General features: G+C 58.3%; 1 protein-coding gene across 1 annotated transcript; it reads left to right on the top strand.

The window, feature by feature from the left end:
• Positions 1 to 403: 403 nt before the first annotated feature.
• Positions 404 to 1537, top strand: LBX1 (ladybird homeobox 1). Its single transcript, XM_075504069.1, has 2 exons — positions 404 to 728; positions 1035 to 1537. Exons 1-2 carry the CDS (start codon positions 404 to 406, stop codon positions 1535 to 1537), a joined length of 828 nt encoding a protein of 275 aa, XP_075360184.1.
• Positions 1538 to 14197: the final 12660 nt, after the last annotated feature.

Below are 14197 nucleotides of genomic sequence, written 5' to 3'. Positions count from 1 at the left end.
AGGGCAGGGAAAGTGCTGCGATTTGGGGTGTTTCTTAAAATAGCAGCTGGGAAGAGGAAGAGAGCGGAGAGAGCGAGCGAGCGGAGAGTGAGGAGAGAAGGGGGGGGGGAAATCCCCGACCCAAAACCCTGGGACAGGAGGTGCGGCAGGACCACCTCTCGGCGAGGGACCGACGGCAGCTCCGCTCCCGGCCGCAGCCCGCCGCCCTGCCCGCCCTGCCCGCCGCCCGACGTGGCTCTCCCCGGGAGGACCCGGGGCTCCTCCGCCGGAGTTGGAGGTGGGCTTCAACTTTTGCTCGCTGTCTCCGCCGCCGTCACCCCGCGGTCCCGCCGGGGGCTTCTCCCCGCGGCAGCGCATCCCCGTCGCGGGTGGGGAAGGCAGCCCCGCGCGGCCCGGCCCCACCATGACTTCCAAAGAAGAAGCCAAGCCCTCCTCGGGGGAAGAACGGCGGCGGAGCCCCTTGGATCACCTCCCGCCGCCGGCCAACTCCAACAAGCCCCTCACCCCCTTCAGCATCGAGGACATCCTCAACAAGCCCTCGGTGCGGAGGAGTTACACCCTCTGCGGAACGGCCCACCTCCTCTCCGCCGCCGAGAAGCACCCCCCGGCCGGGCTGCCCCTCTCCGGCCGGGCGCTGCTCTCCCAGACCTCGCCCCTCTGCGCCCTGGAAGAGCTGGCCAGCAAGACCTTCAAGGGGCTGGAAGTCAGCGTGCTGCAGGCGGCCGAAGGTAAGCCCCTCGCGGAGCGGGGGGACCCTCCCGCGGGTGGGGGCCCCGCTCCTCCCCACGGCCTGTCTTTCCTTCCTCCCCCCCCATCTCCCGGGGTGTCGCACGGGGCGGGATGGGGGGTCCCCGGGCGGCCGGTACCCGGCGGCATCCTCCCCCCGCGGCCCTCGGGGTGCGGGAGCGGCGGCTCTGCCCCGCTCCCCCCTCTCCCCCCCATACCGACGGGGCAGGGGTGTGGGGGCTGGGGGACTGGGGTGGGAGGTGGGGGGACACGGGGACAGCGGCGACAATCTGGCGGCTCGTCGGCAGGCAGGGACGGGATGACGATCTTCGGGCAGCGGCAAACGCCGAAGAAGCGTCGAAAGTCGCGGACGGCCTTCACCAACCACCAGATCTACGAGCTGGAGAAGCGGTTCCTCTACCAAAAATACCTGTCGCCGGCGGACCGGGACCAGATCGCCCAGCAGCTGGGGCTCACCAACGCCCAGGTCATCACCTGGTTCCAGAACCGCCGCGCCAAGCTCAAGCGAGACCTGGAGGAGATGAAGGCCGATGTGGAATCGGCCAAAAAGCTGGGCCCCAACCCCGCCGTGGACATCGTGGCCTTGGCCGAGCTGGAGCCCAGCGCCGAGGGAAGGGGCAAGGCGCGGGCCGGCTCCCCGCCGCCGCCCCCCGCCGCCGCCCGGGAGCCCGGCGCCCCGCCGCCGCCCCGCCCCGCCTCGCCCCCCACGGAGCGGCCCCGCAGCCGCCGGGACAGCGAGGAGGAGGAGGAGGAGGAGGAGGAGGACGTGGAGATCGACGTGGATGACTGAGGGGCGGCCGGCGGGCCTGCCCCCCCACCGCCCCCCCGCCCCGTCCCGCTGCCCCCCAGCCCACCCCGACAGCTCCGAATTGGCACCCCCGGCCCCCCGCCCCGGCCCCGGCAGCACGGCAAGGCGGCTGCTCCCCCGGTCGGAGCAATAAGCAATAGAAACCACCACCCACACCCACACACACGCGCAAATTAATTTAGGGTAGAGTCGATATCCCTCCGCCTGTCACGTCTTCGGAACGGTGCAATTACGGACGGCTTCTGTATAAATATTTAAACGTATATATTGGATTTTTTTCCTTCCCCCTTCTTTTTGAGGTTTTGATCATTATTTTTTTTAATAGCTATCAATGACGATTATTTTGCCTATAAGGGAGACGCGTAACCTTGGAATAAACTCGGCTTCCAACAGATGTCTGGGCAGGCGGTTGTTCTCAGAGACTTCCGAAACGAACCGCTTTAGAGGAGATTTAAGTTAGACTTACTTAAAACGGCGACAGCAAAAATTAGCCACTTTCCTTTCCTTGCATGTTTCAGATGTGCACGAAGTAATTTTTTTTTCCTTTTAAAAATATTTTTTCCTTTCGCAATCTTGGGAACTTGGGGATGGGTTATAATGCAAGTTGAAAAATATATACTTTCTTTTTTTCCTAGAGCATAGAGATTTGTCTCCAATGCAATTTCTGCCTCATTTTACCAATTAAAAGCTATTTTTACCATTTTCTGCTATTGTTGTGCTTTTATTAAAAAGCTGCCTTTCGTATTTTTGATATGAAGGTGGTAACAAAAAAAACGAAAATGAAAAAAAAAATCCTAGAATTATTTTTTACTCTTTTTAGAATTTTTGCATGCTACGGAAATAAAAAAAGGACAAATCCCAAGATCGATACATTTAAATATTACGCTATAAATTAAAAAAAATGTACAGATTTAAGACCTGTTTTTGTTCGAATTGTACAAATTTTAAAAGGCCTGCTATTTAAGTTCCGGTAGGGACAATGTCGCTTTATTTACTGTCTCTTAGAATTGTACAGATAGCTCTTTTTTCCGATACAATAAAATCTTTACCATTTTAATAGACTTTTAACGTCCTTCTTTGTGAACGACAAGCCGCTCCGCCGCTCCGAGGTTGCGGCAGACTTTTCCCCCACCGGCACCTCCCGTCCCGTTTGCATTTAAAGTTACTTTGACCCGTAAGAAAACGACGGGGAAGGAGCACACGAGCGAGAACTTCATTGCTTGGGGGTTTTTAATGTTTTTTTCTTTAAGGTTGATGCCAGGGGGAGGTTTAGCAGCGGCAGAACCCGGCGGGTCAGTGCGGCGGGAGGAGCGGGCAGCGCTGCCCGGCGCGGGGCTGCGCGGCGGCGGCGGGAGCGCGGCGGGAGGAGCGGGGGGTGCCGGTGGCCCCGCTCCCGCCTCCAGCAGGGCACTTCCAGCCCGAAGTTAGGGAGAAAAAGGGGGGGGGGGGGAATAAAGGAAAGAAAAAACAGACCCGAGCGGAGGAGCAGGAGTCACCCCCGCTTGGACAAAAGAAGCGGGGTGTGCGAGCGGGGGGAGCTGCCCTCCGCCCGGCCGGCCAGACCCCCGCTTCTGGGCGAAAGCGCTGCTACGGGGACACCGGGATGGAAAATGTTCCGTTTCCTCCCTTTCCTTCCCCCCCCCCTTTTTTTTTTTTTTTTTTTTTCCGCCAAAATTAAGGCTCTGGTGAATGTGTTTTCTCTTGGCAGCGTGACCTGCCTTTGGAGCCGAGCAACGTGTGTTTCTCCCTATTCTTTGCAAAATTTATGTGAGAAAGACAAATCTGGTGTACAGTGGCAGAGCTCGGCGGAGCAGTGTCCAGATAAGACAGGGTGGGTTTGTGGGTTGGATTTTTTTTTTTTTTTGGTCCAGTTTCTCCGAGGCTAAATAAATCTTTCTCCTCTTTGAGAATGGATGGGGTTGTAATTTTTAGCGTAAAGCATGAAAACTGGGGACAAATGAGCCCTCTTCTCTGAAGTGACAAGCGACAATGGAGCATATACAGCCTCCTGCGGTTCGCCATGCTGAAACAAGCGTGCCCCTCCGCAGCAGAGAGAAGGCGAGCGCTTGGAGACCATATGGTTTTTGAATTTTCTTCACAATTTCCAGACAATTTGATGGATTAGGTTAACCCTCCCTTCCACTGTTTAACTCCACAACAATGGGAGCAGAGCTGTTCTCCCTTCGTCGGGGCATCTGTGCGCTTCTATTCTTCTCTCTTTCTCTCTTGGTATTTGGAACAAGCCTATGAATTACAATGAAATCCACTTTTCTTTAGTATCATTTGGAAGAGCACTTGTTTTCCGCCACCTCCCGCCCCCACCCCGCCATCCCCTCTTTTTTGTTGTTGTTTGTTTTTTGGGTTGTTTTGGGTTTTTTTTCTTACCTCCGAGTGATAGCTTTGACTTCTGTCCAGATCTCTCGGAAAGCCTTCAATCTTGTCCTTAAGTGTTTTTATGCTAAACAGGCAAATCGTAAATGCTGAGAAACTGTGACATTTATGTGAAGATCTAGTTAAAGGGCTTTATTTGTTTTCTTTATCTGTTCTTTTTTTTTTTCCCCATTCCCTCTCCTCTTCCCCCTCCTCTCCTGTCCCCTCCCTCCCCCCAGTCTTTTATTCTTTTGTCTTGGAATGGATTTAATGAGGCTGCAAACACTACAATTCAATATAACCAAGAAATAAAAAAAAAAAGGGGGGTGGCTGGGTGTATGGAAAATAGGTTGGGAGTTAATTTGGATTTCTGATCTATTGGCTTCTGTGTCTAAAGAGAAGAGATGCCGGGCCGCCTTGCACCCGCAGAACTTTACCACACGTGGCTGGGGCGGGTTGGTAAATAAAGCCTCTCTCGAAGATTTGCAGCGTGTTAATTTGTCTCGCCCCCATTTCCAGATAGCCGGGATTTTGGTTATTTAATTTGCATATTGAAAAACAAAAGCTTTTTATTTTTTTAGCTTAAAAATGAAGCGCCGGCTTGTGCCCCTCATTTGTCATGCATTTTTAAACGCGCCGTTTCCTGGGATTACCTAGCCGGGTAGATTTATTGCTCGGGGTTTGCTCTCCCTCGAATTTTAGATACAATTCCGGAACTGGCGTTTTTTCACCCTTATTTTTAATTTATTTTCTCTCTCTCTCTGTTTTTTTTTTCCCCGCAGCAGAAGTAGGGACGCGGTGACAGCGCTGAATCGTGCCCTTCGGGGCTGACCCAGCCGCAGCCCTTCCCAGCCGGCTCGGAGCGCTGCTGCCGGGGCCGCGCTCCGGGCGGCGGGCAGGGCCCGCACGGAACCCCTCTTGCCCGCCCCGGACCCCCAAATTACCCCGTCCCCCAAAACCAGCCGGCCCCGCGGGCGGGGGCTCTGCCCCGCCGCCCCGGCCGCCGCCGCCGCCGCTCCGCTCCGGGGCCGGCGCTGCCCCGGAGAAGGGGGGAGCGGGGCCGAGACGCCCGGGACTTGCTGGCCGGGGGGCACCCGGGTGAGCGGCCCCCTTGCCTGGCCTTCTCCCTACCCCCGGGGCTTCCTGCGGGAATTCACAGGGGGGGCAGAGCCGGTCCCGTTTTCCCACCCCGGGCGAACCCGGAGCGTTTCGGAGCTCCTCGGCCCCGGCCCGGTGCTCCGTGCCCCGGGGACCGGCTCCCCGCGATTCCCCCCGTGGGGAGGTGGGCACGGAGCAGGGGGAGAGACCGGCCTTTCCCGAACGGATCAGACAGAAAAGGGTGAGATTCAAGAGGGGAAGGCGGGATTCCCGACGGGAAAAATAAAGGCGTGAACCCGGGCAAGGCGGGCTGCGAAATCCCCCCAGCTCCTGGCCCGGGGAGGTGAAAACACGCAGTCTGGCAAAAGGGTGTGGGGGAGCGGGGGGGGCTTTGCGGGAGCTGGCTGGAGGCCCGGCGGTTCCCCCGCCGCCCGCCCCGCCGGGGGCTGCGCTGCCCCGGGTCCCCCCCGTCGGGGCGGGCGTGGGCGCGGGCAGAAGCGGGCAGGTGCGGGCAGATGCGGGCAGGAGCGGGCAGGCTGCGGCGCGGTGGCTGCACTCCTGCCTCGGGCACGGCGACCCCCGGGGGGGCTCGGCCCAGCCCGCACCCCGGCCCACGCCGTTCCCTCCCGGCAGAAAGCCCATTTCTCGAGCGCAGGAGCCGGCGCACACCCCTATCCCCATCCTTCATCCCCAAATCTGACTCTGCCTTGGATTTCGTGTAGAGGTGGGAGGGAAGAGGGAGGGGAGGGGGCGATGGGGGGTGTTGTCTGCCTGGAAATGCTACCCTTTGGGGTTGGGTGTTGTTTTTTTTTTTAAATGCTTCTATTTTTTTTTTCGGGGGGGGGGGGGGGGAGATCCATATTTGATCTTGTTCACTTCACACAGGGCTCCCAGACGGAGAATAAAGCCCCCTCCTGAATTATCCAACAGGGCTAAAGCAGGTTGAGTCAGTGAAATTCAGTTCCTTATTTTATGAGGTGTCAGGGCTGATGTCGAATATGGCAACGATAACTAATACTACAGTCTGAGGGACCAGAACGTGGTAATTAATCCCAAAGACTTAAGTGTATTTTAGTTCAGGAGAAAAAAAATCACTAATTCAATCGTCCGGAAAATTGAAGTTTGATGCATGAGTCTCTGCTGAAAGGAAAGGCTTTTTCTTCCCGATTCTGGGGTTGGGGCAGGAATCGCAGCCTCTCTCCTCCGCTCCCCGGAAAGGCCCCGGTGTAGGGCCGCTGCCCGCCCGCCCCCGGCCCGGGCACACCGGGGGACCGGCACACCGAGGACCGGCACGCCGAGGGACGGGGGGGACACAGGGCGCTCCCCCCTTCCCTCCGCAACCCCCACCGCCCTTCCCGCCCGCCCCCCGCAGCGAGCACGACACATTCGTGCCATATCGCGACCGTCCCCTCATGTCGCGACATGCGCAAAGGCGGTCGGGCAGCGCCGCGCGCCCCTGTCGCGTTAGCGGCCACCCAGGCCGGGCCCTTCCAGCCGCACTCAGCCGCGGAGACTCCGCTCCGGCCTCCCCTTGCCCCGATACCTCCGGCGGCGGGGCCGGGGGGGCTTCAGCGTGTTGCCTGCCGCTCGCCCCGGCCCCGGGGCAGGGCCCGTATTTGCTCTCTCGGCTCTGCAGCACCCGGGCGAGCACCGCGGGGGTGCAAAGCGCCGGGACCGGCCCCCCGTCTGTGCACCGAGCGAGGGGCCGGGCACCCCGGCGGCAGCCCGGGCAGGGGCCGGGGGGGCTGGGAAGGGAAGGCTCCCGGCGCCGCGTTATTGATGGGGCCGCGCTCGCTACAGTCAGTCCCATCGGCGTTAGCATCCGTCTCCGCGCCGCCCGGCCCCGGACATCCTTCAGCCTTTTTAAGCTCCGGCCTCTTCGCCGAGCCGAAGCGGGGACGCCCCGTCGGGCCGCTCCTGCCCCCGCCTCCCGCCGGCCTCCCCCCCGCCCCGGGCGGCCTGGCGCGGCCATCCGCCCCCGCCGGCCGTGCTGGCACCCCCGGCGTGTCCCTGGGGTCTGGGCGTCCCTTCTGCAACGAGGGGCGGCACTTTCTCCGTGCGCACCGGCGGCCGAGCCCTGCGCCCTCCCCGTCGGGGGGAGCCCAGGGCGGATGGCGAGCAGGGGGCTAACAGAGCGCGAGGTCATCCCCCCGACCTGCCTGGCAGGGCTAAGCCTCCCCCGGCAGGGCTCGTCCCCGCACCTGTCCCCACCCCAGGCCCGGCTCCCCCCTAGGACGTCCCCACTGCTGGGGGAAAGGGGCCCAGTCACCCAGGGGAATCGCCCGGGCGGCCTGGCGCGGCCATCCGCAGAGGCGGCATATGCAGAGGCGGCAGCAGGAGGCATGACATCATCAGCGCTCGTGGTGACATCATCACCCGTCCCAATAAAAGCAAGTGGCCGTCGGAGCAGAGCCCCCGAGGGGGCTGCCCGCCCGCGCCGAGTCAAGCGGGCCGGTGTGGGGGGGGTCCCGTCCCTCCCGGCACCGGGCGCTCAAGGTGAAGCCGTAACAGCGAGGGGCGACGGATGCGGGGGAGCGGGAGGGATGCCCGGGGGCTGCCTGCTGCCGGGTGTTCTCTGCCGGCAACGCTCCGGCCCCTGCCCGGCCCTCGGTCCCTGCCCTCGGTCGCTGCCCGTCCCTCCTGCCCACGGCCCCGGCGCGGCTTGCGGGTCTCTGCGCGCCCCCTCCGCGGGTCTGCTCGCTGTGCGCATCGCTACGCGGGCCAGGGGGGGTCTGCGAGGGGGTGTAAACACGTGTACAGGCCGTGCCGGTAACACGCGTCAGGCTGTATCGGTACCCCCACCCACACAGCCACAAACGGCACATACGGACAGCATTTTTTTTTTTTTCCCGTGCTCTTTTTTTTTTTTTTTCCCGTATTTCTGGGAGGCAGAGTTTGGCAGCGCTGCCCGCTCGGCACGGGGAGGGCAGCGGCCCCGGGGCACCGGACCAGCCCCCCGCTCCCCGGGGCGGAGCGGCATCTCCTTGCTGCCCGGGGGGACCCCGCGGAGCCGCGCCCCGCCGGCTCGGCCGGCGCTGGATCAGCCCTCTGGGCTGGAGGAGGGGAGAGAAGCAAACGGGGAGAGGAGAGAAAATAATTGCATATTTAATGAGGTGCTCGGCAAAAGGAGGTTTTCCCGGGCTGGCACCGGCGGCGGGCTGGGTGGCGGGGCCGTCGTTGTGCCGCACACCCACCCGCGTCCGCCGGCTCGCAGGCGGGAACCGCCGTGTGCTGGAGTCGTTATCATTTTTGTTAACTTTTTATCGACTGTTTGCTAGATGGCATGTCACTAAAGTGTATGATTTGAGATGAAAAATTAGACAGATTAACCCGAGGGGAGAGCCTGATTGATTACTAAATAGGATCAATTTGAAAGTTTTAGTCATAACGTTTCTGTAGAGCCCCTTAATACTTCAAACTTCAATTTTACGGGCTATTGAACTAAGCATGTTCCTGACAAAATTGATATATGTATTAATTTGCTTTAACTGTTGATTAATTACTCTCCACTGAAAGAATTATATGGAGCTGTTTGCCTCAGATTTGCATATTAATCAAATTCTAGTTGATAATTCAGTTGGTGCGATGGATTTGAAGATGGGAGGGGGCCGAGCCAGGGCAGGGCTTGCAGGAGAGAGAGAGAGACTTCTAAATATATATATCTATATCGCTAACCTCTGCTTCCTCCCCAGGTTTTCCATCTCGAGTCCCCTCTCTCCCCACCCCTCTGCTCCCCTCACTGCTTAGCTGCCAGTTAGTGCATTAAAATCAAAGATGCAGAACGCGTTACCCTGGCTATTTGGTGAAAACAGAAATTGCCTGTCCGGTTTTTATGATGTTCTCAGCCTGAGAAGCCTGCACTTTAATGTGTCCTGTCAACATGTCTGGGATTTAAAGGGAAAACGGCACAATTTAGCGCTGGGTAATTAATGACAAAGTGCCCCAGCAGTTAGGATGGCACCAACGCCCTCAGCCCCCCCGGGGTGATGCCCGGCCCGGGGGGAGCATCCCCGGCTGCCGGCGCCCAGCCTCGGCGGGGTGAGAGACGCTGTATTTCTTGCTGGCTGGAAGGGAGAGGTCTATAGAGCCGCTGTTCCTAAATGGCGAGCAAATTAACAGGAAAATAAAATTAATTGGAGAGGCTCCGGCTCGCCGTGCGCCGAGGAAGGATAACGGTGTGGGGATTGGGGAGGTGCCCGGGAGTTTATCCCGCACGGCGGGGGATGCGCCCGGAGCCGGCCCGACCCAGCTCCCCGCCCCGGTGCCCGGGCCCCGGCTCCCCCCGCGCACCCCGCCCGGTGCCGGCCCGCCCGGGGCAGCGACCGGCAGCCGGGGGATGGCTGCAGCCGGACGCGGGGAAGCAAATATTCCCCGGTGTGCGCGCAGCTATGCACGCCCGGAGAGCCCGCTCCCTTCCACCTCCCGTTCCCTCCCCACCCCGGCCTCCGCCTGTCCGTCCATCCGTCCATCCTTCCCGCCGGAGCATCCCTGCACCCCCGGCCACCTCCCCACCGAGCCGCTGCCTCTTCTTAGGACTTAAACCCCGACACGCCCTCGCTGTAGATTGTGAGGGTCTAACTATATAAACTTCCCCCCCCAATAATATGGATTCAAAGGGTACCAGTGTAATTAAAACCAGATAATTAATGAGACAATATTCCTACAGCTTACATCTTTAATGAACAAAACCCTTCAGGGCCAACGTGCTTTTCCAGGCTCATTAAAGAGAATAAAGTTGTGGGGCTTATGTACTTCCCAGTGTGTTAATAATAAACCAGCAGTGTATGCTTTAAAAAAGCATAATAGCTGATGCTTTCCATACCTTGAAAGAGCCTCTCAGAGCCCTCTGCGGCGCTTTAAATATTTTAAATGCAAAGTAAGGTACAAGGGATGCTACGAATCCCCCCTCCCGTTGCATTTGAGGGGCTGCGCAGCAAAGCGCTCTGCTGATTCCGCGCGTTTTAAACAGACCTAAAATGCAGAGGAGGAAGGAAAAAACCAGCAAGTGTTCCCCGCGACCGCATCTTGCAAACTTTCTGGAACTCTTCTTCGTTTTCCCTCTCCTTCCCTCCCTTGCTCCCTCCTCTCCTCGCTGCCGTTTGGCTCCGGGAACACGGAGCCACCCAGGCACGTACGAAATCCCTTTGTTTATTTCCAAATATATTTAAGAAAATAACAGCCCTGGGTTTAATGCTGAGAATATACAGCCTGTATCGGCTGTGCGCTTCTATACATTTAAGCTTCTTGTTTCCTCCCAGATCCTTCCTGTGGAAGCTCCCGAGGTAATATTTCCTTTTTAGTACTTTGCAAGCTTCTAACTCAAATTGTTATTGCTTCACATTTTTAAAGTTTACTTAGCAAAAGGCCCGGCTAACGTGAGCTGCTTGCAAGCTCGGAGAGAGACGAAAGGGCCTTGCCTTCAGCTACACTCTGCAAATGTGAAGGGATAGGGGCTTTTAGGGATGAGTTATACCGCAATCAGCTTAGTAAATCTGCATGCAGAAAGGATGCTAATTAGTCTTAATAGTCTACCAATATGCCCCAAGACTGGAGACACAACAACGTAAATCTGCTACCGATAAATATTTTTAATTGTTAAATTTACTGGAAAGAAAAGTGTATTTTCCGTAGCGAACGTGGAGGACGCGGTGGGGCCGGGCTGCGGCACGACGCCCACCCCTCCTCGGCGGGGCCGGGGCGGGGGCAGAGCCACCCTGCTCCCCCCGACCGGGGACCCCGGACCGCCCCGACCCCCGGCGCGGCCCCCCCCAGCCCTGCCCTGCCCTGCCCGCCGGGAGGGAGGGAGGGGGAGCGCCTGCTTAGATCGCGCTTGGTGAAATTAGTGATGTATCACGTTAATTACCAGTGTGATCTTAAAATGGTTGCAGGCCCAAGGAAAATTAATGGAAATCCAAATTCTAATTATGTGGCTGGTGTTAAAGAGTTGAACTAAATACCCAGGAAGGGAAATTGGATGATAATGTGGAAATATGCTACATTTTCTGGCTGCTTCTGGTTATTGCATCATGAAGCCTAATAAATGCATTAGCAGAAATACCGCTGGAGGATGATCTTTGGGGAGACAAAGGCGGGGGGGGGTGCCTGGGATAACTGCGAAAAACAGTGAAGAAATTCCGAGACCCGCTAATTTTGCTCCATCCTTGGGCCCCCCCGGGGAAGGCTTGCCCCTGCCCGACGGGTGCGGGCCCAGCCCCGTGTGCTGGGGTTGTGCAAGGAGGAGAGCCCCGGGGGGATGGGGGAAGCCCCCGGAGCGGGGTTGCAGCACATCGCCATGGGCCGGCTCCCCCCGCCTGCCCCCGCCCCGCCCGGGGCGCTGCCCCGCTGGCAGGTAGGGAAACTGAGGCACGGGCGTACTTCCCTCGGGCTGCACCTCCCCGGTCCCCATCCACCCGCCCCGGATTCACCCAACAATCACACATGGAGGACTAATTAATTATCACAATTAAGCTTTCGGGACCCGGGGCTGAAACCCGGAGGGTTGCAGAGAAAAGCGGGGGGGACACGACACCGAGCGCGGCAATGTGTGTCGCGTCCGACCCACGCGTGTCCCCGGGGACGGGGGGCAAAACCACCTTCCCACAGGTTTAACCCTTCCCTCGCCGGCGGTCTCGGGTCCCGGGTTTCAGCTCTAAGATCTCAGCCTCATCCATCACCGAGTTAAAAAAAAAAAAAAAAACAAGAGGGAAACCAATACAGACAAACACGTCAAGACTCAAGAGTGGCGACCCTTGGAAAAGGCAGGGTCCAACCAGATATGAATCATTTTTCTTTGCATACTTTAAAGGAATTACTAGTGATATGCACGGCTGTCACTGCAAACTACATTTATGGATTTGCAAGTCATTTCCATAAATCAGCTGCATTGGATCCATCAGAAGAGCAGAGCCCGGCGTCGGTGCGAAGATGATGGAGCTCTCTTTGAACGTATAATGAAGTGTTCCAAGGGCTGCAGTTATTTTTCTGCTTGTTAAGGATTTTTTTTTGGAAGGGGGAGGGGGGCCTTTTCGAATTTGATTTTAAATTAAAACGTCGCCAAGAGATGTTTTATTGGTGATCACCCTTATGATAAATTTATGCTTCAATAATTACTTTTCACGGGATATCGATTTCCTCCGGCAAAAGCCTTTCTCCCTCCTTCCCAGCCCCTGTCTCCCATTTCCCGAACGAGGCAGCGCTCCCCCACCGCCCCCGGAGGACGGCTTCGCAGGCAGAAACACGGGTGGGGCCGGGGGAACCCGGCGGCCACGGCGAGGAAGGGAGCGAGGTGGCGGCCGAAGTTCACGCATGAGCCCCCGCCGTGCAGCAGCGCAGCCCGACGGCCGGGGGAGCCCCGTGCCGGGTCCCTCTCCGCCCCCCCAGATCCCCCCCGACCCACCCGGGTTCAGCAGGGCCGTAGATGGAGGAGGGGTGTCTTCCCCCGACTTGGTGGGGGTCAGAGACATGCAGGCAACCTCTGAGGCTGCAGCGAAACCCCCCTGCTCCGAGGTGTCCTGACTGCAGGGAGATGGGCTGCTGCTCCACAACCCCGCCGGCCTCCACCTCCCCCTAAATCCAGAGCAAACCTCCCCGTGAGAGAGTGCAGTCGGTCTCAGCAGTCTGCAAACCAGCGGAGTCCCTGTGCCCCCTCCCCTGGCACTGGTGAAAGCTCGGTGAGTGGCTGTCCCGTCCCGCTGTGCTCCCCAGGGCTTGTGCTTGCCCCGGCTGGCTGGGAGCCCCCACCTACCCCTCCTGGTGCCCAGCCTGGGAAGGGGAGCAGGCAGGGCAGCACATGGCAAAGGGAAGGTCTCGCTGTATGGGGGCCATAACCCCCAGGATTACAAGTGCTCTGAATGGTGTCCCAGTCTGCAAATGCACCCCCTGCCAGGGACCCAGCTGCCCCCGCCACACCACCTGCAGCACACCCACCCTTCCCAACGCCAGTCCCACTTCTCTTTTCTTACAGACCCACTAACCTGCTGTTGGAAACACATTCAGGGCACTCACACAGATGCAGAGGGTCCGTGACGGGTTCGTAGCCCAAACCAATGCCGAGGCCACGCCAAAACAGGACCAGCTCGTTGCACAAATGCTCCTTACCTTCAAAAACATTATTATTACAACCAGACTGGAGTTTTCCAAGACGTTGAATTCATCCAGATAAATCACTTCTGATCTGTCCTTTCCTGACAAAGCCAATATTCCTCTTAGCTCCCCCCCACTCCATTTATTATAGAAATAACTTTCCCCTTGGAAGGGACTCACACCGTGCTCAGAGGACAGAGCGGCGAGAACAGGACAGTGCAGGGCAAGTCACAAAGCAGAAACTTCGAGCCTGTGCCGATTCCCCCGGAGGACCCGTTGACAGGGTTTTCCTCTCTTTACACTATTAGCTGGCTGCTATTCTCCTTTCCCTCAGGAGGGAACTCAGGAGGAGTTTGCCAGTGTTGGCAGCTCATGTCCTAGCTCCCACAGTAAAAATTGCAGGTACTGACACGTGGATGGATGGATGGATCATCTTGTCCCCTATTTGGTTTTTATTTTAAAGCAGGGAATTAGAAGAGCGCACAGCACTGTCCCCACTCCCGAACCCCAAATGCCAAACCCAAGCACTCCGGCAGCTGGTCAGGGCAGGGTTACCGTCGCCCATGCGCTGAGAGCGAGGGGAGGCCTGTGAGCATGAACAGAAAAGCAGCGGTGGGGACCCAGGGCGTGAGGGGTATCATGCCCTGGGGGGGTGTGAGGGGTGTGCAGGGATACCCCTGCATAACCCAGCCTTGCCCCAGCCTGGCTTTACGGTGAGGCTGGAGGAAGCAGCGTGCACCCTGCGGGGGTTCAGCCTTGGCCAGGCATGGGGGGTTCCTTCCAGCTGCTTGTGGTACCCCTGCTTTTAGCTGCCATGGCGCACGGGAAGGAATACCCCTTTTTTTTCTCTGGAGTGTCCCCAGTAGATGCTACCTTTTAATGCAGCTGGGGCCAGCCATTGCACACCAAATTCCTGTACACTGCCAAAGACAGAGCAGCCACAGTGCTGACATGGGCACAAGCTGGAGAGCTCTAAATCCACCACAGAGACTGGGGCAAAAACTGGACCCACGAGCAGCTGGGGAGGAGGAATGGGCTGTCCTGTCCCACTCCCTCAACCCTCAGCTTCTGTTAAGCGTTGGCCTCTGCTCT

Source organism: Mycteria americana, chromosome 6, assembly GCF_035582795.1.
Source record: "Mycteria americana isolate JAX WOST 10 ecotype Jacksonville Zoo and Gardens chromosome 6, USCA_MyAme_1.0, whole genome shotgun sequence".
Lineage (NCBI taxonomy): Eukaryota > Metazoa > Chordata > Aves > Ciconiiformes > Ciconiidae > Mycteria > Mycteria americana.
This window is presented reverse-complemented; position numbering and strand designations above follow the sequence as displayed.

What these genes read in the sequence shown, in the direction of transcription:
- LBX1 (XM_075504069.1), top strand. Translation starts at nt 404, where the DNA reads ATGACTTCCAAAGAAGAAGCCAAGCCCTCCTCGGGGGAAGAACGGCGG. An exon ending in CGTGCTGCAGGCGGCCGAAG is followed by an intron (nt 729 to 1,034) that starts GTAAGCCCCTCG and finishes GCTCGTCGGCAG; the next exon opens with GCAGGGACGGGATGACGATC.